Source organism: Protomyctophum parallelum (assembly GCF_964188405.1).
Source record: "Protomyctophum parallelum genome assembly, chromosome: 23".
Taxonomy (NCBI): domain Eukaryota; kingdom Metazoa; phylum Chordata; class Actinopteri; order Myctophiformes; family Myctophidae; genus Protomyctophum; species Protomyctophum parallelum.
Window position 1 is genome coordinate 20,561,264 of NC_139715.1, and position 26,409 is coordinate 20,587,672.

At 45.7% G+C, this 26,409-nt stretch overlaps 1 protein-coding gene across 3 annotated transcripts in view; it reads left to right on the top strand.

Annotated features, from left to right (window-relative positions):
* nbeal1 (neurobeachin-like 1) overlaps positions 1-26,409 on the top strand; it is a 99,007-nt gene that overhangs the window by 38,658 nt on the left and 33,940 nt on the right. For 2 of the 3 annotated variants that reach the window (XM_083758754.1, XM_083758755.1), the window contains exons 11-29: positions 878-964; positions 4,171-4,254; positions 5,247-5,345; positions 5,837-6,411; positions 8,645-8,777; positions 8,977-9,096; positions 10,244-10,565; positions 10,799-10,878; positions 11,648-11,737; positions 14,921-15,107; positions 16,158-16,291; positions 16,549-16,708; positions 18,252-18,354; positions 18,534-18,693; positions 20,898-21,056; positions 21,793-21,952; positions 23,304-23,392; positions 24,557-24,887; positions 25,323-25,660. In XM_083758754.1, coding sequence (XP_083614880.1) covers positions 878-964; positions 4,171-4,254; positions 5,247-5,345; positions 5,837-6,411; positions 8,645-8,777; positions 8,977-9,096; positions 10,244-10,565; positions 10,799-10,878; positions 11,648-11,737; positions 14,921-15,107; positions 16,158-16,291; positions 16,549-16,708; positions 18,252-18,354; positions 18,534-18,693; positions 20,898-21,056; positions 21,793-21,952; positions 23,304-23,392; positions 24,557-24,887; positions 25,323-25,660 — 3,411 coding nt within the window. The remainder of the gene's footprint in view (positions 1-877; positions 965-4,170; positions 4,255-5,246; positions 5,346-5,836; positions 6,412-8,644; positions 8,778-8,976; positions 9,097-10,243; positions 10,566-10,798; positions 10,879-11,647; positions 11,738-14,920; positions 15,108-16,157; positions 16,292-16,548; positions 16,709-18,251; positions 18,355-18,533; positions 18,694-20,897; positions 21,057-21,792; positions 21,953-23,303; positions 23,393-24,556; positions 24,888-25,322; positions 25,661-26,409) is intronic. The other variant, XM_083758756.1, reaches the window with a different exon arrangement.

The window sequence follows — 26,409 nt, forward strand, 5'->3', positions numbered from 1 at the left end:
GATTTAATCGATTCTGTCTCGGAATCTCTTTTTCCTGGTTTCAACTGCGAAACAGCGCCCCCTTTGGCTTAAACTTCTGTTCAAACAGACAGCCAAAGAAAAGGGGCGCTGTTTCGTGGATGAAACCTTAGAGGCTTAGAGTAGACTCTCGTAGATTGAAAATGTCAGAACCGATAAAACCATATAACCATTATTTGCAAGGCATATCTGCAATTTTACAGTGCACTAGTTATATTTGAAACCTTCTCATTTAATGTTTTCAGCGCTGCCAGTGCTCGTGTAGGCTCTCATGTGTTCTACTGGATGGTGATGTCATCCACACTTTGGTCCCAAACAAAATATGAATCTTGTAATCTTACAGACACGGAAATTTTCTCTGCGTCTGAATGCTCCCCCGGAGGATGAATCCTAGTGAATTTGGCAACTCCTCTAGCGCCACCCATAGGCCAACGTTTCCACTTGCACATACAATGTCTTAAAATGTAATGACAGGATTGCCATTACACTGAGACCTCTAGGGGCCGCTAGTGGGGGCTTTTAGGCTCTTTAGATGTTGTTTTCCTCTGCTTTGGTCTGGTGTAGCCTTTATGTTTTGTACCGAGCATTTTGGCCTCCTTTTGCATGTTAACCTCCCCCCACAGCCTTGCTGGAACACCAACACATAGCCAGAGCCCCCTCCAAGGACCATCGCCTTTAACCTCTCACCCCCAACCTTCCTCCTCCTCCTCTCCCATTCTCTCCCAACCCTTTGTTGCCCCTTTCTCTTGTCCCCCAAACCCCCTCCCATGTCTTTCTCTCTCTCTCTGTCTTTCTCTCGCACACACATTTGGATGTTAAAGTTGACACGTTGCCTGTTGTTATGTTATTGTTGTGTCAGCTGGTTAACGCTAGGTGCACGGCGGCTGACAAGGACCAGAAAGATATAACCAACAACAGGTTACTGACAGGAGAGAGGGACACTCAGGTACCGCCGAGAACCCCCCCCCCCCCTAAACTCAACCCCCCACCCCTGACACCACCCCCTCCTCCTCCTCCTCCTCCCCCTCACCTGCTACTGCTGTTGCCACCACCCACCTGACAAACCCCACCTGTCACCCAGCGCAGAGCCCGATGGCCACTCCACAGCAAGACCCGCATTGCCCTGCATTGGCCTAGTTAGCTGAGGCTTTGTTCAATAGGGCCTGGCCTGTAATAGGCTTCGTATCATTACAATACACTGACAGGGCCAATAGCAATAATTAAGTGATAATGTTCCATGGGGACCAAGGCGACATAGTGAGTGTCCCGCTGTATTAATGTTGTCATTGGTAAACATTTTTAATGAGCCTGGTATCATATCTTTTCGTGAGGCCCAGAACTCCCTGCTTAGACGATGTTATCAGACACATAGCTGCGTGATCCCGATTTAGAAAAGGCCAGCCTCCACTTGAACAAGCTTATACCTTTAACCTGAGAGCCCCCTTTGTCCCACTCAAATTCCTTTAACGGTTCCAGTTGTCTGTTACTTAATGCCCTCCTATAACTCGGGCCGGACCGAATGACTGGGGGTATTTGTTTGCATGTGGAGACACTGAGCTCGGCTTGTCTGTCACTCACCTGCCCCCGTCCGGCTCACCTGTAGACCGGCTGAATAGGGTAGTGTTTAGTAATGGAAACTAATGGGGTCCATTCTCTAGAATGTGCTGTATCCAACACAACACAATGAACTTGTTCTCCATCCGTGCAGTTATTCAGGTTTCTTTACACAAAGGGCCACTTTTATAAGATGTTAATCCTTCTATTGATCTGGTTAACAAGACCGCAGATGGATACATGCACTAACCTGCACAGGCACACACACCCACAAACACACACGCACAGAAACAAACGCGCGTCGTGCATCAGCTGTAATTGGATACTATAGGGGTCGATGCAGCGTATTAATTTGGTTTCCAGGTAACCCGGCTGGCGTAGTTGAGTAGACCCATGTGTGCTAATACAAGTGAGGAATCAAAGGTAAAAGAACTAACTTGACATCTAGTCGGAGTCGAGTTAGAAAAAACTGATGTGGATGACTTCAAAAATAAGAGTGAGAAAGAAATGCAGCGCAAAACAGAATATATCACAAAGATGGTCATTCAGCCTGCATGTGTCATTGCTGTAGAGTTACCTCTCGGCCTCCCAAGCGCCAACCCCTCCACCTATCACCCCCACACTTGTTTGACTTCCTTCCTTTACACCCCCCGCCTTACACCCCATCACTCCCACCAATCACTCCTCCCCGGGTTTTCCTGTGGTCTATACGGTACTCTGGGTTCCATTTGGAATGCTGTCATGCTGTCAGCCTGGCTTGTGTTCTCACTGCAGTCTGTGGCTTGTGATGGCCTGGACTTGATGATGATGATGATGATGATCATGGTCTGGGTCCTCCTTTTTATTTCCCCTTACCCACAGTCCCTCTCCAGCTAGTCCGTGCCACAATGTTTGATTAAGCGCTTCTTGATCGCCGACTGTGCGCCATGAATCCTTGGGTTTATTTAGCGACCTCAAAAACACTGTTGACGGTGAAGGACGGAGCTGGACGGTCGGCGCTGTGTTTGTTCTGTTCTGTTTGTCGTTATTTTTTTTCACGTGGTTTGTTTGGTGTTTGTGTTCTAATGTGGGCTGCATTCTACGTGTTGTGGGTGTTTGTGTTAAGAAAGAGAGGTTTTTCACCTGTCTGAGAGATGTTTGTGGGTCTTTATCCGTGTGGAGGTGGGTGTTACTGGGTGTGTTTTTTGTATACTGTATATACGTCGTCCTCCTGTCAGACGTTCCTGGCGTCGGAAGGGAGAGCATCTTGGAGAGTATAGGCCTGTCACATGTTATTACATACAGTCGCCTAATCGCAATTATTTGAGATAATCGCAATCGCAATTATTTTTGCGTAATCGTCAATCGTTTCCATGTTGGAAAATTGTCCATAATTTATTTTTAATTTTTTTACAAAATAATAATAATATATAATTGAAATGTCAGTGATTTCTTTGTATATATATAAGTTATATATAAGTTATTTGTCATATCTGCCCTGTGCAATTTAATACGAAGCCTAAAAGGCAAACAGAAATACAAATTGTAATGTTCAATGTTCAACGTAAAAAAATACCCACAATTCAATCATTAATCACAATTATTTGTGCGACAATTAATTGTCAACTTAAATCTGTAATTGTGACAGCCCTATCGGAGAGTCTCCCGCCCTCCAAACACAACTACTGCAGTTAAAGCTGTTAACTGCAGCCTCCCTCCAAACACGAGCACCCGTAATCTGGGGTCTAAGGTCACCGATGATTTTTACTCACAGGGTCTCACACCCAAATAATTCCACATGTTCGACGTGCATGTAAGTCTCCTTTTTTATTCCCGCAAGCCTGGTTCAGGGTTCCCACGGTCATGACATTTCTGGAAATATTATAAAAAAATAAAATAAAAAACATTTTCCAGACTCCTGGAAAAGGTTTGGAATTTACCAAGGGTTCTGGAAAAAAATAGTTGGCTATGCTTTGTTTTTGGCAATTGATTTTTGTTCATAAATAACTTTTTCCAAAACATGTATAACAAAAAATTATGTAACATAAGTCGTTATTCACCAAATGGGGCAGTGTGATTGCAGCCTAATGTGTACCAGAATGAGACACAAATAACAGATCTACAAGCTCACAACGTGCTGCAGCGTGCTCCTATGGCCTAGGATAGGTGGTGTAGCAAAACATTTGGCACAAAATTTGGAATAGAATTCTATATTCTATGATTTATTGTTGCTCCAATGCCTGTCTTTGTGCATTGCACATGGCCTGGAAATTGGGTTAAATATTATGGAAAAGTTTTGGAAATTCATTGGTAAAAATGTGTGGGAACCCTGGTGATTGCATGTTGCGATCTACAGTATTTATTTATTTTATTGTTTTTGCTGACTACATATCATTATAATTTTTTCCCATGCAAAGGCGTTATAGCGTTTAGCTTTGTGCATGCCAAAGTGCTGTGTACTGTGTAGTGATGAACATAATAGTCTGCTGGAATAAAAGGAGACTTCATTCACGTCCGATCACACTGCTGTCACCCCACCCCCCACCGCCCCTCCACTGCGCCGGCAACAGGCCTCCTGGCGGGCTTAGTGACTCGAAAATGCCATGTTCTTCCTCCCAGGTGTTTCAGGGGCGTTTGGACTCTCTCGCCATAGCAACCATCAAAGCCTTGACAACGGTCATGCACAAATCACCAGCTGCAAAGGTAAGTGATCGGCGTACTCAAGATTCAAGACTTCATTGCCATGTCAACAGAGTTGATTGGGATTTGTTTCAGTGCACAAAAAACAGACATACAAATAGACACATTATTCACAATTCACGTCACATATTCAGACCGTAGAAAAAGATACAAAAGTACAAACATCACATGAGACTGTGTTCGTGTTAGGGTACCAAAATGGGCAGGATAATCCCTAGTTTACTCATATTCGGCGTCTCAAGGCTTCTTTTGTTGTAGAAAACTAGATGTGAGAACACTAGAGAATCCACATTCTAACGGGAAGGTTACGAGTATGAATCCGTGGAGCACCAATCCCGCCGCAATTACGGGGACAATGAACTAATGCCTTGCTCAAGTGGAACAGCTCAGTGGCCAACAGTAGATATTAGATAATATCAAATATTGACATTTGCATCGCAAATATAGTGAATTTTACATACTAGAAACTGTAATTGATCCCAAGGGCACTTTAGGCAGTGGTTTTCAACCAGTTGTCCAGAGACCACCAGTGATTCCTGTGGGGGTTCCAGGTGGTCGGATACGACAGGAAGCACGCACATCTCCAGAAATTCTACAGGTGCTGGTCAAAAATACGTACAATGAAAAAGGAAGGGATGTCCGCACACTGATTTGTAGCTCCCAGGAAAATCTTTATTTGTAACAACGTTTCGACCACTGTGGGTCTTCCAGGTGGTCCCCAGCTAAATGATGGAGAGTTGGTACCCAAATGAACGTTTTATAGATATTTTACTCTTGTCTTGTCTAAAGTCTTGGGTCTGGGAGGCTAAATCTCATCAAATGGTGGTGGTGGTCCATGGCTCAAATGGCAAATACATAATGGTCCTTGATATGAAAATGGTTGAAAACCACTGCTTTAGGCCCATCATTTTGTATTTTAACAGGGATTTTTAACCTGTGCTGTCCCACAAACACAAATCTCACAGAGAAATCTCTCTCACCCGTCCCATATACAGGAGGTGTTCAAGGAGCGGATCGGTTATAATCACCTCTACGAGGTGCTGGTGTCCCTGGGCCAGCCGTCCAGACACCTTCTCAAGGAACTCATGAACATGGTAAGAGAGGCCGGTCTGTCGGGCCTGTAGTTGTCCATGTCTATGTCCTTAAGCCAAATTGAAGCCAAAGATAAATGGTTTTCAAGATTGCACTGCACTGCACTTTATTCTCATATGTTTGTCTGCTTTGTCTCGTATACTGTAATGTGCTTCACTGCCTGCCTGTTTCGTTTTTATGTTTTGTGCGGGGAATCCGCAATATTTACATTGCATTTGTATGTAATGTCCATTAATATGCACTGTCCCGTCGAAATAAACAAATGAAGTAAGTAAAGTACTAATCGCGTGCGACAGAGGTTTGACGTATTTTTTGCTGTCTGTCTGACTGTTTGGTTGTCTGAACATTGCCATCCGATCTTCAACTTGAACCCGTGTGTGTGTGTGCGTGTGTGTGTGTGTGTGTGTGTGTGTGTGTGTGTGTGTGTGTGTGTGTGTGTGTGTGTGTATGTGTGTATGTGCATGTGTGCGTGTGTGTCTGTGCGTGCGTGCAGGCGGTGGAGGGCGAGCACTCGTCCGTGGGCATCCTGGGAATCAGCAACGTGGACCCGCTGCTGCTGCTGGTGCAGTGGTTGCCGGAGCTGGACTCCTCTGAGCTGCAGCTCTTCACGGCCGACTGGCTGCGCCGCCTCTGCTGCCTCAACCGCGGGACGCGCGCCACCTGCGTCAACGCTGCCATGGCCCTGCGGGCGCTGGCCGCCCTCGAGAGCCACGGACAGTTGAGCCGCACCTGCGCGGAGAGCCTGCTGGCGTTGCTGGGCTCGCTGGGCTCGCAGTCGCTCGGCGCCCGCGAGCTCCTGGGCCTGCTGCGTCTGCTGCGGCCGCCCGAGGCCGGCCGGCCGCACCCCTACGTGGCGCCGGCGCTCCGGGCCCTGCTCGCCATGGTGAGGAAGCAGGGCCTGGAGAGCGCCATGCAGTACTTCGACCTGTCACCCAGCATGGCCGGAATCGCGGTGCCCACGGTGCAGCGCTGGCCCGGCTCCGCCTTTAGCTTCCTGGCCTGGCTGTCATTGGACCAGGACCAGCAGGGACCGCCCAGCAAGGGCGACAAGAGGAAGCAGCTGTACAGGTGAGGTAGTCTTGCATAGACAGACATTCCACGACCTCCGAATGCTACATAGAGTAATATACAAAAATATATTTAATTTTTAAAATATCTTTACTTTTTTCTTTTTTTTTTTTTCCTGCCGGTTAGATGATTTCGATTTATATTAGGATACATTTGTGCAACTGTAAAGACGAAACGGAAGTGGGGAAGAGGCGTCACTTCCACTTTATCCCTTGCATCATGATAGAGCTTCCGTTGCTCCATGTCTGCAGACATGTCTTCAATGCGTCGGGCAATTGTGTTATTTGAGAGTGGCACATTTGCTAATTCCTTTGCAGCATCTGGTCCCAACATGCCCCCCGCAAATTTGAATGAATTGGCTATTACCGTTTCTGCCAATGTATGTGGCATTTTTAACTTTGCCAACATCTCTGCGATTTGGTAGCTTACGGTAATTCCAGACCTTTTTCAGAAGTCTTAGTGGTATAGTGTGCTGCTGTCGGGTTCTGGTGGTGGCGTCTTGCTGGAGGGAGCGAAGTGTAGCGTCTTCTGGATGCATCCCTTTTTGGCTGCTGGTTCCATCTTGTAGTAGCTGTACAATATGAGTGCTAAGCTAGTCTCTGTGCCCCATTTATACAGTAAAGTTGCCAAGCGAGTACAGGTGATGGCCCCCATGTATATACAAAGACATACATTATCATTAAAGGCGTAGTGAAATGAAAAATACGTTTTTCACACTTTTAGACCATAGCCGTGGTCATCATATGGGCATACCTAACAATGGATGCCAAAAAAATGGGCAAATTCTCAATTTTGTGTATTTTTATATCAAAAGTCCATAATGTCGAAAATGTACTGCATGACGTGTCGAGGCCCACATCGATAAAAGCCAATAAAAATGATGCTCATCCGTTTAATTCCCCATATGTGCGCATCCGTCCAGCACAGCCGTTTTTATTCCCAAGATAACATCCAGACAGTGTATTACCGTACTCTGTTTCAACTTAATCATCACGCTAAAATATGTATCTGAAAACATTATAGGGTAGAAATAAGCCACATATCAGTAAACTGGTACAGCTGGCCGATCATCTGACTTGTAAACAAACACACTCCATGCGTACTGCATGTAGCATAGCTACCGTCCCTAGCTACCGTCCCATCGCCTGAAGATATGCGACGCTCGGATTGGTTCAGAAACTTCAAAGCGGTGTTTCAACTTGAAACCGTCTGAAACTTCAAATTTCCGTTTCACTACTCCTTTAACAGTTTCCGTGCTTTGGATTACTCCAGGTTATTGTCGCTGCCATATCGGACATACGCGCCTTTTGTTTTATGTGTTTAATCCGCCGTAATGTAAACAAAAAAAAGAAAATCCGTCATCGCCGCGGAGAAAGAGAGAAGATGCATCTGTTTTGAGATGAAACCGGAAATCGTCACATGCTGTGGGCTGCTAGGGCTTCTGGGAAATTGAGGCCAATGTAAACGAATGGGGTTCAACGCCTCATGGAGGAGGGTCCTGTGCTGCGTCTTCCGGGTGTACCAAGATGGCGGGTGGTACGATCGTTCATAACAGACAGAGGAAGCTTTTTTCGCTCGATTTTCGCGGATTAAAAGACCAAATAATTCAGCGTATGCTCTAAAGGTAATACAACAATCTCGGCAGTGAAGGGGGGTTGATTAAAAGTCCGATAAATCGTTTTCCGCAGTCAAACTGTTAACATTAACATTTCTATGGCCGAGGGTCGTTGGAGTCTATTGTTGCATCGTTGTTGTTTGTTACACGTCTAATGGTTAGACAGTGACAACAACGACGCAACAATAGAAAGCCTGCAGCCCAGTAGCTATTGCTTTTGGGGGAAGGTTAGTGTTACTTTCGGTCAAATCAGACGGCACACCTGGACATATCAAACGGCACACTAAAGTGCCGCGGCCTGTGACCCAAAACAGAAATAAGCTATTCGTGGGACCCAAAATACTGAAAATAACAGATCTACAGCTTGTAGATCGGATATTTTCACTACTTAAATATGTGTTCTAATTCATGGAATTTCTTAATTTTTTCTGTCATTTCTTCATGACATCAATGGATTTTTGTAATATTAATTCATAAAGTTTAGCTTTTTTGGGAATGTTTTTTTGAAAATGTTTTGAAATAACAATTATTAAACAAATGTAGGAAAAAGACAAAAAAAAAAATGCTTGCTAGGTGTGTCTTCTCACTTTCACTTGTTCTTCTGTCTCCTGCGCGTAGCTTCTTCACTCCAGGGGGCACAGGCTTTGAAGCGTTCATCAGCTCGGCAGGGGTCCTGGTGGTGGCCGTGTGCACCAAGAAGGAATACGTCACGGTCATGCTGCCAGATTACTGTTTCTGCGACTCCCTGTGGGTGAGTCATTAACCCAGTTAGGACTGGGACCAGATTCTACAAAAATGTCTTCCAAATCCTGACGGTTTTCTGAATGTTTCTATATCAGTGGTGCTCAAACTTTTTCATGTCAAGGTCGCTTTACTTCAAGTGTGTGCTTGTGGGTGTGGGTGTGGGTGTGGGTGTGTGTGTGTGTGTGCGTGTGCGTGTGTGCCTACAGCACAGCATTGGCGTCGTGCACGTGCCCGGCAAGAGGCCGTTCGGTCAGAGCTTGGTCTACATCTACGTCGATGGACAGCAGAAGCTTTCGGCTCCGCTCAAGTACCCCACCATGACAGAGGTGAGAGCCCGTGGCCCCTCCCTGTTGTATTGTATTACGGTATATTGTTATTATGTAGTAGTAGTACTAGTCCTACTCCTTATCCGTTCTGAATATATGAACACCAAATGATGTACAGCGTGGGTATTGCGATGTAATAGATCACATGAGGGAGGGGATTGTTGACAGATGATCTTGGGAAGTTGGGTTGGGCACAAAGGTATAGGCTAATGTAATTATAAGATGGATGGATGGACGGACGGACGGACGGACGCCTGTATGTATTTTACCATTGTGTTTTACCGACGGCACAGGATCTGTGCCACTCCGTCGAGTGGTGGATTATATTATTGATATGTTCTGATCCAACCAATATAAAAGTAGGCCTACACAGTAAGTGATGTAATTTTGGGATCGTAACCGAATCATCCAAATGGACCCTCTCATTGCAGCACATGTTGTGGTGTCGAAGCCCAAACACCTTTCGGCTACTGGGAAAGTACGTGTTCATCACAGTGCATGTGTGGACGTCTGGACGATAACGCAAGGTGGAGGAGGGGGGGGGGCGGACAGTGTGGTGTCGAAAGGGCGCATGTGTTCACGTTAGCGCACGTAACGTTGGCTGCAAATTCCCCCGTCCCAACGTTGTGGCTGCTAAATCCCCCGTCCCGGGCGGAATGGGTGTCGAAAAGCCCTGTTTGTATTTGTCTGGCACGGCAAAGGAGGTGGTGGAGGAGGACTGGAGGCGAGGATGCTTTTGCTGTGTCAGTGCAGGCTTTCAGGTGCCTGTCTGCCACGCACCCCCCGCGTTGGCCGCGCTGTTTACCCCCCAAAAAATCACTAGCTGTTTTTAGCATCCGTGGCTAGCCCCCATATAGGGCTCCATGGTGTGCCGTCATCGAACATCCCAAAACTGTGCGCATTAGTGGCATTTAGTGGCATTGGGGAAATGGAGGGCTACTGCTTCCAGGTTAGCTCTCTCTTTTTTCTGCAGTTTGCAGAGTTTGCGTGCGTTATTCTGGCACCTCCCGTAGAGCGCAGCCTATGGGAGGGAATGTGCGAAGTAAAAGTATCAATATTGCAATGTAGATGTACTCCGTTGCAAGTATACAATGTCTGTGACAACGTTGTGGCGTCCACTCTGCTCTCTCTCTCTCCTCAACCCCAGCCTTTCACGTCGTGCTGCATCGGCTCGGCGGGCCACCGCACCACCACGCCGCCGCCCTCCCAGATCCCCGACCCGCCCTTCTCGCCGTCGGGGTCCTCCCCCGCCGGCGGGCGCCCCTCCCTCGGGGGCATCCTGTCGCCGCACGCCTGGGGCGGGCTGCTGGGCGCCGGCGGGAAGCCGGAGTCGCTCACCAAGCTGATCTCGGCGGGCACGCAGGACAGCGAGTGGGGCAGCCCCACCTCGCTGCAGGGCCAGCTGGGCAGCGTCATGGTGTTCCACGAGCCCCTCCAGCCCCAGCACGTCAAGGCCATCTGCAGCGCCGGTGAGAGAGAACCCACCGATGAGAGGTTCACTATTGAGATGTCAAAACAACCTTTAGATTAGAGAACCCACCGATGAGAGGTTCACTATTGAGATGTCAAAACAACCTTTAGATTTGTCTTTTGACCCGATTCTACAAATCATGCCGTCTGTCTGTCTCTCTCTCTCTGTCCTGTCCTGTCCCCCCCCTCCCTCTCTCTCTCTCTGTCTGTCTCCCTCTCTCTCTCTCCCCAGGTCCAAACTGTATCTCTCCATTCCAGGAGGCGGATCTTAGCGACCTCTCAACCAAACTGCTGCTGCATTATTCACCAAAGGTGACTGGCGCACGCACGCACGCACGCACGCATGCACGCACGCACGCACGCACACACGCATGTGTTCACACACGCGCACACGGCGGCCCATGAGTCATCCATTCCATTTCCCTGCTCATCCCAGCTCTCTTGGCTTTTCTGCTCTGATGTGTAACTGAAGTGAATTAGACCCCTATAGTGTCAGCTGACCTATTATGAAATGATAACGGCATTGGTAAAGCGCACAAGGACATTATTTTTTAGAATTATTGCATAACATTTGTGTTATGCAATAGTGATGGTAGCAGTACGTGTGCAGCTGTAGGTGTGGGGGCAGGCCTGTCGCAATACATGTTCGCCTAATCGCAATTATTTGAGATGAACGCAATTATGTTTTACATAATCATCATTGTCATTTCCATGTTTAAAGACATACAAATATTGGAAATAGCTGATCTAGAATAGCCGAACTCGTCACGATGTGACACGTTTTCAGCTTGTCGATCCGCTAGTATAAGCCATATCTGCCCTGTGCACCTTTTGTTTACGAAGCCTAAAAGCCAAACAGAAATATATATATTCATATATATGTATTCATAATGTTCCAATAATCGGTCAACGACAGAAACACCATTAAATCGCCAATCGCAATTATTTGAATTGACAATTAATTCATTGTCAGATTAAATTATTTATTTATTGTGACAGCCCGAGGTGTGGGTTGCGTGGAAGTGTAGTAGGTTTACCTCTCCTCTGACTAAACGCTGCCTCTCTGGTTGGACATTCACAGGCCTGCCGGAACCCCATCTGTCTGGACCTGTCTCCCAACCTGCTCCACGGACGGCTGACTGGGAACAAAGTGGTCAACTGGGACGTCAAGGTATGGAACACACACACACACACACACACACACACACACAAACATACACACACATTCCCTCGTGTTTGTGAGTCTCTCATGTGTCTCAGCGTGGCTGCTTCGTCCCACCTACAGTCAGGGAGGTCAGAACACGAGGTCACACACACACACACACACACACACACACACACACACACACACACACACAACTGCCGCTACAGCCGGTACACCCATGAAGTAAACACAAATGTGTTCAATTAATTAACTGCCTAAGCCCTACGACGAATATCGAGAAAAAAAATATGATCTACAAGCTGCTCACTGACACCCTCCATCGCGAGATCTACGCTTTTCTTTTTTTTACATTTTCTTTCCATGTCAAAACTTAGGGGGGGAAATATTCCCCAAAATAACGATCTAATAATTAACATTAAATTAACATTTACATTGTCTATCTATTTTCTTTCATAAACACAAAGAAGATCCAACATTGCAAATACCCCATGTGGAACCACAGCCTCATTAGTAGTATATTGTACCGGGCGGCGCTGAGACATTGAAATATGATGCAGATACACAATATCAAATAATTACTTAACCTACAGTATGGTCACCTTACTATTGTCCCCTGGTAACTGGGGTCTGGGAATTTGGAATGGATGGGTGGGGGGAATTCTCCGTTAATCCTTTTAACAAATCACTGTGGCCTTGTGGTTAGAGTGTCTGCCCTGAGACTGGGAGGCCGGGGGGTTCAATAATCCCCGGAGTCATACCAAAGACTATTAAAAAAAAGTGGTACCCAATGCCTGAACTGCTTGGCACTCAGCATCGGGGTTGGATTAGGGGCCCTGTGACATACTAGCGTCATGACCAGAGGGGTGTACTTGTACATTAAAAGCTACCTCATGCTAAGGAAATATTTAGGAGAAAGGCTCCTGATCTATGGACCACATGGCTCGGGAACTGTTGGTTCCCAAGGCTACATACTTACATTTTAATAAAACACATTTAGCTATGGATCCAATCTTATGAACTATCTTCATATAGTTGGTCCTCACTAAATGCTCATGATAAAATGGTGCCATTTCTTTGTACTCAGACTGGGTCTCATAGGAGGGCTAGAAACCAATATTAAATTTGTATTTTGATTTGTATTAATGCAAGAACAATGGCTTCCATTATTGCATGCTAACTTTCCGGGAATAGAACGCCTGCAGTTTCTATTAGCTTGGATTCCCTGTCGATGATGTCACTGGTTAGGGTTAGGGAACTGTCCACAGCCCTCCTCTTGAGACACAGAGAGAATAGACAAAAATGGTACCAAATGATAATGAGCATTGGTGAGGATATGAAGATAGGTTATATGGCTGAAGTCGTCCTAAATATAAAGGGTATGCGCGTATCATCATACCCGGAAGGTATGCGGGAATGCCTACTGAGTGACAAAAGACTACTTACTACTTACCATACATACATACATACATCTGATTGCATTAACCCATTTTGGACGGGAACTCCTTTTTGGTGTTTTAAGCATTCTGTTCAGCATTCAGCTATTGAAAAATAGCAGATCTACAAGATCGTAGCTTGTAGGTCTGGGTATTTTTGAAAAATCGTGAAAATGTGGCACAAATCTTTGAATATATATTTCAGAGCGAACATTTTTAATTAAAATATTGGCTTCTGTGGGATCCATGGAACTACATATTTTGAGATGGGGGTCCGTGGCCCAATAGAGATAATTCTGGGGGTCCTTGACATGAAAAAGGTTGAGTACCACTGACATAGAAACATGGGCTTTTCGATTTAGAAGCCTTTTTTTATCGACCTCAGTCCAAAATGGATTAAACAATGTAAAACGACGTTCCCACTCGATTTGCCTCTGACTCTTATGCATGCACGTTCCCTCTATACTAGTGAAAGGACATGCATGTGACATGATAATGTCTTTCGTGCATGCAGAGATTGATTGTGTTGCTGAAGGATGCTTTGGCTAAGTGTGCGGGGTCACGGGGATTGAACCTGTGACCCTCTGAGCCATCCTGTTGTCTTATTTCTTTACCAGAAGACCCATGCGTTGTTCTAAACATGCACTGTTAAAGGTCTCCGTCGTCAGAGGGTACAGTGTTGCGGTCCAGCGCTGGAAGAATCCATTCCAAATTGCATGCTTTTTAGTCATTGAACCAAATCTAGACATCTGTTTTGTATTTTTGGTTAACATATTTTGGCTCTCTGGTCTCTGTACGTGCAGTTAGACACGCATAAGGACAGATTGGACAAGTTTGCTGCTCAGATGTTCACCAAGAAATTACTTTTGCTAACATGCAAGTACCGTTAAATTCACATGGAATTCAGTTACGCGGTACGTGAGCTTTCATATATTTCGTTGCAAAAATGTCCCTGTCCTAATTTTGGCATTCTGTGTGACATGATCAACTAGGGCTGGGCAATTTATTGGAAATATATTGAAGCAGATATTTAGAGCCAATATTTGTTTGATATTTGTTATTTTTGGTGTTATTTCTTGGTGTTTTAAGCATTATGTTAAACTTTAGCTATTGAAAAATAGCAGATCTACAAGCTCATAGCGTGCCACCGAGTGGTGCACTATGAACTTGTCGGTCTGCTATTTTTGAAAAATCGTTAAAATGTGCCTCAAATCTTTCAGAAAATTGTCATGATTTAGAAAACATATTTTTTTAAATTTCGACGTCAGGCCTGAATGGGTTAAAGTTGGTCCCGGTCCTATATGCTAAATCCCGCTACCTCTGGAATGCTAGCGCGATGCAGACGGGCGATGACCTGAAAATCAAAATGGCCCACTGAGTCACGGCCTGTTAACGTTTTCCTGTTGCTTTTATCTCGGATTCTAATCCCAGATTCCGACTCTAATCAAAACAAGCTTTGTTTATGGCCGATTTCGGCCGGGTCGCTAGTCCGGGTTGCAAGGTTTATGTCCCCGGGTGACCTAAACATGCGATCCGATCAGATTTAACGTTGGTGGCTTACACACTCGGTTCACGGACCTGGGGTAATTGTTGCCTCAAGCAAATCCGCTCAGAATGGAGGGCATTGACGGGGGGCGAAATAGTGATGATTATAATAATAATACATGGCAGTAAAGGCGTTAATTTCTTAACAACGGATCAACAGGAAAACATTGTGTAGGTGTCATGTTCTTAATGTTCTGTGTGTGTCTCTCAGGACGTGATCAACTGCGTCGGGGGTCCCCCGGTGCTGGTGCCCATCCTGGAGCAGCTGACTCTGCTGACCCCCGATCAGCAGGGCAGCTCTGACCCCGCCGCACTGGGGTCAGAGTTCATCACCCCTGATGTGACCTCGCCCGGCGGCGAGGGAGACTGGGTCATCCTGCCATCCAATAGGGCTTCAGGTGTGTGTATTACATAACTGTGTGTGTGTGTATGCACGTGCGTGTTCGTGTGTGTGTGTGTATGGAGGGGGGAGGCTTTAAGAGTGCTACAAACCATACATTAATATCATGTACTGCATCTGTTAGCAGCATGCCGGCGGATGTCCAGTGGAAAGATTGTATGAAAATGATAGTTTGAAAATGTGGAAAACACCTTTGATCATCCAACCCCATCTCACCCCAACACGGTGAAATAACACAGATTGGATTCCGGATTGGCGAACGTTTTGAAGTTGGAGCTGACTCAGCCCCGTCCGAGTTGCAACCCGATAATGGATAATGGGGTGAAAGCCGTGCCTCTCGGTCTCGGTCAAAACAGTAGTGGTGTAAAACAGATTTTGGTGTTTTCCAGTAGTGTATGTATGGAATTGCCAATCCGTGTTATTTCACCGTGTCTGGGTGAGATCGGGCTCGATCGTCAAACAAACACACTTATCCACTTTCACTTCCAAAAATAAAAAAAAGCTAAAAATAGCCAATCTACATTCTACAATCGCACAACAACGCTTCCGACGCATTGTATGTTCGTATATCTTTGCTACTTTTGTGTGACACTGTTGTATAAAGAAACTAAGACATACAGTAACTTTGTTTCCGTGTGTTCTCAAGGTTCAAGGTTAGCTTTATTGTCCCTTGCAGGAAATTGGTTTGCAGCCAGATCATAGTAAAAAATACACACAACAACATTCAATACAAGACTAAGATCTAAGAACAGGGCACTAGAGACAGATAATTCATGACATTCAATAGTAGCAAAGTCAGCGAAAGTGCATTAGTGGGCAGTATGTGCAAAGAGCAAGAATAAAGTGCTATCTGCTGTTCAGCAGTTGAATAGCAGCCAGGACAAAGGATAGTTTGAACCGATTAGTCTTTGTAGTGGGCACCCTCAGCCGACGACCTGAGGGCGACAGTTGAAACCCAGACCGAGGACAGTAGGACAGTGTCAGAAGACAGTATAATGATGTGAACCGTATCGTTGTCTTGTTTCCGTGTCGTCGTCTTGTTTCTCAGAGGCGCGTCTGGAGAAGAACCTTGTGGCCACCTTCCTGCTGGTGCTCAAACACTTCCTGCAGAGACACCCCATCAACCAGGAGAGTCTCCTGCACTCGCACGCAGTGGCCACCATAGGAGCTCTGCTGCAGAAGGTAAGCACAAATAACATGTGAGTAGGGCAACCAAATCGTCAGCGACGTCCCTCTACCAATGATACTCTGTGTGTCTGTCTGCGGCTCTCAGTTTATCCTCTCGTCTCGTCTTGTCCAGAGGTTTTGGATCAGAAGACCATGCAATGGAGACAGTATATGGACATTTCCTAATTCCTACATATTGGCATTGGTGTGTGTGTGTGTGTGTGTGTGTGTGTGTTTGTGTGTGTGTGTGCGTGCGTGTGTGCGCGCTGCAGCTCCCAGCGGGCCTGGTGGATGTGAGCGTGCTGGTGTCGGTGCAGCTCCTGGTGGAGCAGGTGAGCCACGAGAAGAACCAAGCGCTCCTCCAGCAGCTCTACACCCATCTGCTGTTCAACTTCAACATCTGGAACCAGGGAGACTTCGCGCTGCGCATCGGTGAGCAGCGCTGTGGGCCGCGGGTTTAGTTCACTATGATGTTCATTCAATATGATGCATGCATGCACACAAGACTTATTATACAGCAGGTCGTTTTGAGGTAGCGATATGATTGGTTGAAATAGCCCTCTAGCCGTGCTTCGAACGAGCATGAAAACATACAAAACATACAAATCAGCTGTGGGAGTCTTGCTGCTCTCCCAGAGAGGGTTGCTAACGATTTTCTAGGGATTTTTCTGTCATTAAAAAATTAAGATTTTATAGCGAATATCTTAGTTATAATTATTTGAGTTGACGTTGATGGGTATTTTTCCACCATATAGCTTTAAAGACTATAAAAACAAGGACCAAGGACTGTATTAAAAATAGTTACTATAAATAGCTTCGACAGCAGAGCTATGATACTGGGAACTGAGAGCTCCGAAACACCGGAACTCTGGAAATACTTTTAGAAGTAATCGAATTACAATACTTAACTTTAACCAGGATACTTTAAGTAAATAGCCAATATAATATAATGTTACTCTAGGAGAATTACCTTTTACATACCAAAATGTTTACCTGTGTCCACCCAAGGAGAGAGGTCCATTCAGAGTGAGGTTTTATAGCCATATTTTATATTGATTCAGAGAGACAGAACAAGATCCACATATTCAGCATAATAATAATTTACAATCAGATTAGACAGACCCCGCAGGGCCGGTCCAACGTGGTCTCTCAATGCCGTCCCAAAATGGCATTGGGTATTTATACTTCTTTACTCAAAATGGAGAATGGTACAAAATAGACGTGGCAATACAGAGGAGCATCCTAACCAATGTATGGGATATGTAGTTTTGGGAATGACCTGTAGTTCGAGAAAGCACAGAGGCTGGCGTTGCCATGGCACCCGGTTGATAAGATTCCCCGGCCCAAGAGCAAGGTCATACGCAGGCAGCAGACACCTCTCATTATGCAGTGTAATCGGGAAACTACATTTCTTACTAACTAGACGCTGAGACAGCGTGAAGTAATAATATCTACATATGAGTGGAGCACAGGGCAACCAGATTAAAAGGTCAAAGGAGTCAATGACCATCCACCCACAAAATACCACCAAAATGCATAGAAAATACCTATCAGACGAGTGTTTATGTTTATTTTTAAGGGAACTGTTGCATAATCGCAATATTACACTCAAGGGCCGTGCTTTACCGCCATTAATGCATGCCTACGTTGCTGCAGGAACGAGCCGATAGGCCAGTTCCATAGGCAGCGCAAAAGTAAAAAGCAAAAGTAATATTGCTTAAGTGTATCTCTAGTCAAGTTGAATGTTGTAGATGCGTTTGGGAGAGATGGGCAAAGAGATGTGCGTGTGTAATAATGAATTGCATTTGTTATAGCGTAATACACATGATATGATATATAATTATGTATGTGTACAATATGCATCGGCTGTTGTGTTTGTTAGCCTACTGGCCTAGTTGCTGTAAGTCTTGTTTGTTTCCATGTGATTGTTGTGATCACTGTGTGCTGTTTTGTGTTCTCTCGTGGCGGCATGCAGGTCACATCCAGTACATGTCCACCGTCATCAAAGACAACAGGAAGCAGTTCAGGAAAAGATACGGAGTTCAATTCCTGCTGGACACCATTCGCCTCTATTACGGGTGGGACTCCATGTGCCAGAATGCATTGCACTGTGCTCGCTTTGTTGCCTTGAGCTGTTAACAGTGTGCATATATTGCAATGGCTGTGTGTAAAAATCTGTTGTACCCCGGCTCTGATTTTAGTTTCAAATGATTTAATATCACTTCCTTATGTATGTTTCCTTCTCTTTTATTTTTAGAAAGAACACCAACAAAGAGAGTGAACTGAGCGAAGACGACGTGCGCACCATCCGCACCTCGCTCTGCGGCCTCCTCAAGTACTACATCAGCAAGGGCATGTCCCAGGAGGAGACGCAAAGCATCCTGGGACACATCGCCGCCATCGGAGACGAGGAGCAGGTGAGGGGGCAGAGCTATACGTAGTGGGCAGCGGGTGTCCGATTGGAGGCCTTTCTACACTCTAGCGCCATTATTTCTTTGAAGAATTCCCCCGACAAAAATAGTGTTAAATGTCCCCATGAGGGAGATACTTAACTAACTGCTCCCCCATGCGCTCACTTGGAGCAGCACACTGCTGGGTCAAATGCAGAGACGTCATTTCCTGTTGGCGATCACTACAGCTAACCCTTCTGTGAGAATGACTGTAGTGACACTTATAACCACTCAACCCCATTATACTGGGGTTCCCCAGTGGTCTATAGCCCCAGTGGTTGTCTCCTTTTTTCAAATCTCTCCAGTGAAAATAGCTGATCTACAATTCACTTAACTTAACCAGCTTTCCTTGGAGCTGAACGATCTTTTTGTCCAGTGCAACGATCCATCAGTGTTCTCTGAAGCTCAAACGGAGCGCTAAGCGTTTTCTGTCTCTCTAATCATTCTCGGAACCCTCCTCTGCCCCCATCGGAACCACTCACTATCTTCAGTAGGAGAGCGTTAGCAAGTCAGCTGTTTTGCAAAGCTCAGATTCCTCCCTCCTACTCGTCCTTCCTCTCTCTCTCTCTCTCTCTCTCTCTCTCTCTCTTTCTCTCTCTCTCTCTCTCTCTCTCTCTCTCTCTCTCTCTCTCTCTCTCTCTCTCTCTCTCTCTCTCTCTCTCTCTCTCTCTCTACCGGTTGTTTTGGGTCCGTCCAGGCTTGTTTTTCCTTTCCTCTGTCACTGTCCATATCCCCTTACTCTGGTGTCGTTTACTATGCGGATGCTGACCTCATCCTGTACAGACATATGGTCAGTATAATCCTGACATGCTGGTTCCTCTGTTGGCCATCTGCCCCTCTCACCCCCCCCCCCCCCCCCCCCCCCCCCCCAATCATTCATCTTCATCTTCAGGACATAGATCTCACAGGGATTCTGTCTATTTGTGGTATTTGGAAAAAGACTCAATTATGTATATATATTGACTGATTGTACTTCAACGTCTGTACTATTAAGTCGACATGTCCTGACTCTCTGATGTTATCCAGTGCCTGGAATTGATTATGATTTGTGATACTTAAAATATAGTGCCTTCCCCTGGACTTACAACTGCTTTGCTAGTAGCTCAAAGTATTTAGCTTAAGTGTAAGTAACAGAATAGATTACTTTTTTCTTTTAGTTTTATCCCACGATTTTGCAACGCAGTTTTTTCACCCAGTGGCAATGACTTAATGCAATCCTGGGCGCTACACTCTACTCTGCCAACCTGAGGAGAGCAATGGACTAACCTCATGCTTCCTTCTATGCATGAGGACTGGAGTCCAAGCCGCTTCTTTTCACCTGACAGGGGGGAGTTCCCCGGTCGGACACGTGGAAGGAACATGTTATTCCAACCGTTCCGTTCCCCTCCAACTAGGCGCCCCGGCTGGCCAGGGGGAGGCAGGATTACTGCATTATTTTTTAGGGTGGGGGCAACTTTCTTTTCCCGGTCCCATGTGCGTTCCTCGGCCATGCGTGTGCGCAGACAGCATTACATTCACAGAAATACGCCCAATGATAGAATTCAAATTTCAATGAATTGTTAACTGATAAGTTTAAGTGAAGAATTTCTTAACGGCGATTAATCAATTAACGATTAACTTGTCTTTAACATCCCTAGTACTCCCTAGTTTAAATATGTTTATTTTGGGGTGGTCCTGGCTGGAAAAAGGTTGGGAACCACTGTAATAGATAACTTGTGAAGACCCTGAAGTTATTTATTACCCCAGTATAGTATACATGCCGCATGTGAACTTAGCAGAGTGCAGAACCAATACAAGGTGGCATACAATAAACCTTTGTACCCGGTAAATGCAATTTGAATACTGTAGCGTTTGTTTGTTTGTATGTTTGTTAGTTTAGACTAGTCATTGGTTAGACATGGGTTAAGGTTAGGTTTAGGTGTGCTGCCCCGTGGGAGGTTAGGTTTTGGGTGAGGGTTTGATATAGGTTGTAGTTGTAGGACTAATGACTGGTCTAACCAATGACTAGTCTAAACCAAAAACTGTCTAAACTAAGTACTGCACCCGTTTGTATGTTGTGTTGAGTATGAGTATGTTATGTAGGAAGTAGGAACATACTGTATAGCTATTGTAGGTGCACTCATTCTGTGCGTGCGTGTGTGTGTGCACGTGTGCGTGTGTGTGTGTTGCAGCTGTGTGGGTTACTGGAGCTGTTGATCGGCCTCCTCCAGAGCAGTCCAGCCAAAGACCAGCTCTTCCTGCTGCTCTACGAGCCCGGCGCTGCAGACTCCTGCTACGCTCTGCTGCTCAACAACAAGCACTCGGACCGCCTGCGGGAGCTCGTCTTCAAGGTGGGCCCTCGTTCCGTTTGCGCTTTTCCGAAACTATGGCCCGAGAGCCTATTGGGCCCCCACACACAAATCCTTTAAACTCTTGAGGGCCCGGATCACTAAGCTGTTTACACCCATCTTTTGGGTGTAAAGGAATTTTCCAAACTTCCCATGCTAGTAGTCTAGAATAAGGCTTTCTAATGACTTACAGCAAGCTTTGGACTAGTAACGTGGGACGTTTGGAAAATTCCTTTACACCCAAAATGGGTGTAAACAGCTTAGTAATTCGGGCCCCGGAGTGTACAAATGCAACCCTTGCATTTCCAGTTAGTTACATTTGAACACTCTTTGTGTTGTATACAGTGATTTACAGTCAGCAAAATGGCCACCAAGAGAGTTTACCAGAGAGTTCATTGCATTCAGGTTAATTAGCTAATTAACATAATGAGTACCGTATGTGATTTGATGGATAGATTGAAAAACATGCTTGCTCTGGATTTTTCATAGACAGAGTTGAGAACCGTGGCTTTAAATATCATTAGTTTACATTCCCTATTCTGGCTGAGCAGAACAGTCTTAGACCCTGTGCGTGGATTGGACAAAGATAATGACGGGGATCAACGTAATCGGTTTTTTTAAGTGAAAAAACATGACATGGTCACGCTTGCCTTCCTCCTGTCAAATAAAATACACAATGCAATAATAATAACGCTTTCGTCCTTTCTAATTGCGTGTGCTGTGCGTTCCCCACACGCAGCTGTTTGAGCGCATGCTGCGCTGCGACCGCGTCTACGAGAGGAACAAGCAGCGCCTGCGGCTGAGGGAGGCGGGCTACTCTGGCCTGTCGCTGCTGTTCTCAGACCTGCACATCACCCCCACGCTGGTCCGCTGCCTGCTCAACCAGGTGCTCCACACAGGTGAGGCCGCCGGGGACGCCACTTTACACCGCATTCACCCAGTGAGTATGGCCGCTCAGCTGAGTGCACGGGGGGGAGCAGTTAGAAGGGTTAGGTTGTCTTGCTCAGAGATACTTGGACATCGTCACCTTCTTAAACTAATGGTCTAAGTGAGGATTAAAAAAAATCTAAGTCAGCTCTTCATGACACTGGCCACCTGTGGTAAAAGTCCTAATTGAAAAGGATCATGCAGATCCTGCCCCGTTTAGTAAAATGGCCTGTCTCGAGTGACTTCGGCCAAAGTAGGCAAATGGTTTTGTGACTTACTGTAGGCAAAAAGATGAAGAAGAAAGCCAAGTCAGGACTCAAGTCAGTAAATAACTAAAAGAAGCGGCTAAATCAGGTTTATCCTATTATTATATTTAATCCTCCCATGTTACATAACTGACTGACAGTGTTTTTAAGTTAAATAGTCATAAATTGTTATAAATGTTTTTGGTGAAATGATTAAGAAATATCATATAGTTTTGTTTTGGATCTGTTTTTAATGTCTTAGGCCATTAGTTTTAGAAAGTGATGACATGTAGAGGGTTAAACCGGCTACCTTCCCATTCCTAGACGGCCTGGCCTCTCTACCAACTCAATCATGACCTTCACTATCAAACGCTGAGTGTTAATTTAACTGGCCGCATACATGAACACTGAGGATTTTACTGTGCGTGACCAAATTCAAACCCGCTAAGATATGCATGTATACAGTAGGAGGACTTTCATCTATCCTATTTTGCTGTATATGCATGTATTTAATGATTTAATTTAATAATACATAACTATTGCAATTACATAGTTAACTGGCATCACCACAAAAAAACAGTGGTGCCAGATTCCTATCCCAGTCACCCCTTTAGTCTGAAGTAAGAGCAATTCAATTTAGTGGCCACTCCTTGAATTAATTAATTTCTCTCATAGAGCACCAAGACAATTTACTTTCTGAATTTAGAGTTTATTTATACCCACGCACGCACACACGCACGCACGCATGCACTCACTCACGCACGCACGCATGCACGCACGCACGCACGCACGCACACACACACACACACACACACACAGACACACACACACACACACACAGTGGAGGAGGGGAAAATGACTGTCCTGGGAGATTGATTTAGTGTTTGGTCAATGCAGTGTTTTATGAAGTTTATCGTTGAGGTTAGAGATTGTGCCACGGAATGGCTGCCCGTCTCCCTCTCACAGGGAGTTAACCAGGCAACACAGTGAAGTGTGTGTGTGTGTGTGTGTGTGTGTGTGTGTGTGTGTGTGTGTGTGTGTGTGCGTGTGTGTGTGCGTGTGCGTGTGCGCTGCTCAGATACCGTTGTGAACTACAAGGACCTCATGGCTCTCGTCCAGCTTACTCATCGGGCTGGACCCAACGTGCGCCTTATTGTCTGCAAAAGGGTAAGCACACACACACACACACACAATCTCGAGTGCGTGTACACACACACACACACACACACTTTTGTAATTTTCATAATGTTGCTGTTGTCTGAGGTTGGTGGGTCTTTCAGTACCTTACAGTAACGCCAGGGCTCCACTGGGCGCGAGTGGAAGAGTACCTCAAGTTGCCATGTATTGCTGTAATATATATCATTGGGTAAAATATAGTTTAGTGATGGTGTGACCAAAGTTAAGTTTAGTGTTCTAATAATAATAATAATAAAACTTTATTTGTATAGCACCTTTCATGACATGAAATGCAGCTCAAAGTGCTTTACAGAACAATGGAGAACAATAAAGAAAAGCAAGGCAACGACATTAAAAAAACAAGCAGTAATGCAATACAGTGAGGACATGAATAACAAAAAATAAAAGATAAATTAAAAGCAATGTTGTAGAAGTGGGTCTTGAGCTGTGCTTTAAAAATGTCTACAGAGGCTGCCTGACGAAGGTACAGTGGGAGCTTGTTCCATGCCGACGACCCGTAGAAGCAAAAAGCTGCTTCCCCGTATTTTTTAGTTGCCATTTTTTTAGGCAAAGCGAGCAGGCCAGCAGTGGAAGACCTTAGGGGGCGGTTTGGGACATATTTAGGCAGGCAGTCATGTAGGTAGGAAGGTGCGAGACCATTGAGATCTTTATACACAAGTAAAATAATTTTAAAATCAATCCTAAAAACAACCGGAAGCCAGTGCAGTGAAGCCAAAACTGGAGTAATATGTTCTCTCATCTTAGTTCTAGTTAAAACTCTGGCTGCTGCATTTTGGACAAGTTGTAATCTGTCAGTTGTTTTCTTATGCAGTCCTGAAAAAAGTGCATTGCAGTAATCAAGCCGAGAAAAAACAAAGGCGTGGATTAGCGTTTTTGCATCGTCCAAAGACAAATAGGCTCTGATTCGTGCAATATTTCTAAGGTGAAAAAAGGCAATCTTGGTAACATGATTAATGTGTGAATTAAAATTCAATTTAGAATCAATAATGACCCCCAGGTTCTTTACTGTACTGTTACTTTCTACAATCAGGTTGCCAAGTCTGCTTATTATTGATTCTTTCTGCTCGCTAGAACCGATTCTGTCTTATCCTCATTTAGCTTGGGTTAATAATGTAATTATTCATTTCATTCCAGGTGCACCAGTTGCTCCAGTCCCAGCCGGAGGCGGCGGTGCAGATCTCCCGGCAGCAGTGCTGGCAGGACACCCTGATGAGGTTGTTCCTGCGAGGCGCCACCGAAACAACAACAGGCTCCACGTCCTCCTCTTCCCGGGGAGGGGGGGTAGCCCCGGACTCGCTCAGCGCCTGCAGCCTGGACCTGGGGGGCCAAGGGCGGCCCAGGTCGCCCGGCAGCAACCGCCTGGAGCTGCCCCTGGAAGCGAGGAGAGGTCGGGCGGGCAGTGCCGACCGCCTGAGCGTGGGCGGTGGCGGCGACACACGCTCCGTGGACAGCCTGGACAACGGCGGTAAGGCCCGTCAAAGTGATTGCATGATCGCACTAATCGCAATTATTTGCAAAAGTATTTTTTTGTAAAGTTTTGTAAATGTTTTGGAAAGAAAAAATATAAAGAAATGATTTAACCCACTTCGACCTGATTCCAGATTCTACAATTGTCTTCTAAATCATGACAGTTTTGCTGAAAAACGTATGATTTGCGTCACATTTTCACGGTTTTTCAAAAATTGCTAAAGTATAACAATGCTTTAAAACACCAAAAGGGGTTCCCGCCCAAAATGGGTTAATGTGTCATTGGTTACAAAGCATAAAAGGCAAACGGAAATAACAAATTGTAACGTCGACGTTCAATGCAAAAAACTATCTAGTTTATCGCAATGTATTTGCCAGTTAATGTGACAGTTAATTAATCGTCAACTTTTTAACGTGTGACCAACCGCGACAGCCCTGGACAACGGAGACGCCGTCTCCCTGCTGCTGGACACGCCCTCCTCGTGCGCGTCGGGCGAACCCAACCTCGCCACGCCCTTCAAGCAGCCCTGGGGGGCGGCGGGGGGGGCCCCGGGCAGGTCCACGGGGGGCCTCAGCATCGACCTGTCCTACCTGCAGGCCTACGAGAGCGTGGGGAGCCAGACGCCCGGTGGCAGCGCGCCCAGCACGCCGTCGCCCCTGGAGACGGCCAAGCCCTTCCCCCCGCCGGGCTCCGCCACCACGTCCTCCCTGGACGACAGCTTCCTGTTCAGCGACAACATCTCCCTGGGAGAGTCCTTCAACAGTGTCGAGGTGAGCAACACTGTTCCCCCCAACTTTTTAACCCATTCTGACCTGAGATCAGATTCTGAAAAATGTCTTCTACGTCCTGACAGTTTGCTGAAGAAGCCATGTTTCTGTGTCAGTCGTTCTTCAATTTTAAAAAAATAGCAGACCTACAAGCTCGTAGCGCGCCACTCGGTGGCGCGCTACGAGCTTGTAGATCTGCTATTTTTCAATAGCTAAAGCATAACGTTCTCTGTCGCCACGACTCATTTCAGTCATTTGGATTCCATGTAGAAGCGAAAATAGCTGATCTACAGTACAAGCGCACGCGTGTCGCACGCGTGTCGCACGCGTGTCGCACGCGTGTCGTCATTAGTTATTTTGAGATGAAAGAGCATTTGAAGTGATCAAAATATCAGTAGAATACAAGTTTAGAAGCATCACAGAACGTTCCAGAAATGTCATAAAAGCAACCTGTACATGTAAATGCCTCTCATCTGTGATTTCTTCAGCTGGTCGGCCTAAAACATCATCATTACATTTTCAGTCTTGAGATTTTATTTTTGCTGTATTCCATGGGTGAGGGGGCTTTTAGCCTTTTAGCAGTGTTGAGGTGAGTGAGAGGCTGTAGTGTTTCTGAGAGAGTCTTTGTCCTCAGACCGTAGTGTTTCATTCCAAACACTTAAACAGTGTCTCTTCAGTTTGCTGTTGCTGTGGGGAAAGCCTATGCTGAAAATAGCCGATAAAAGTATTTGTACACTCTCTTGAGCTACAAA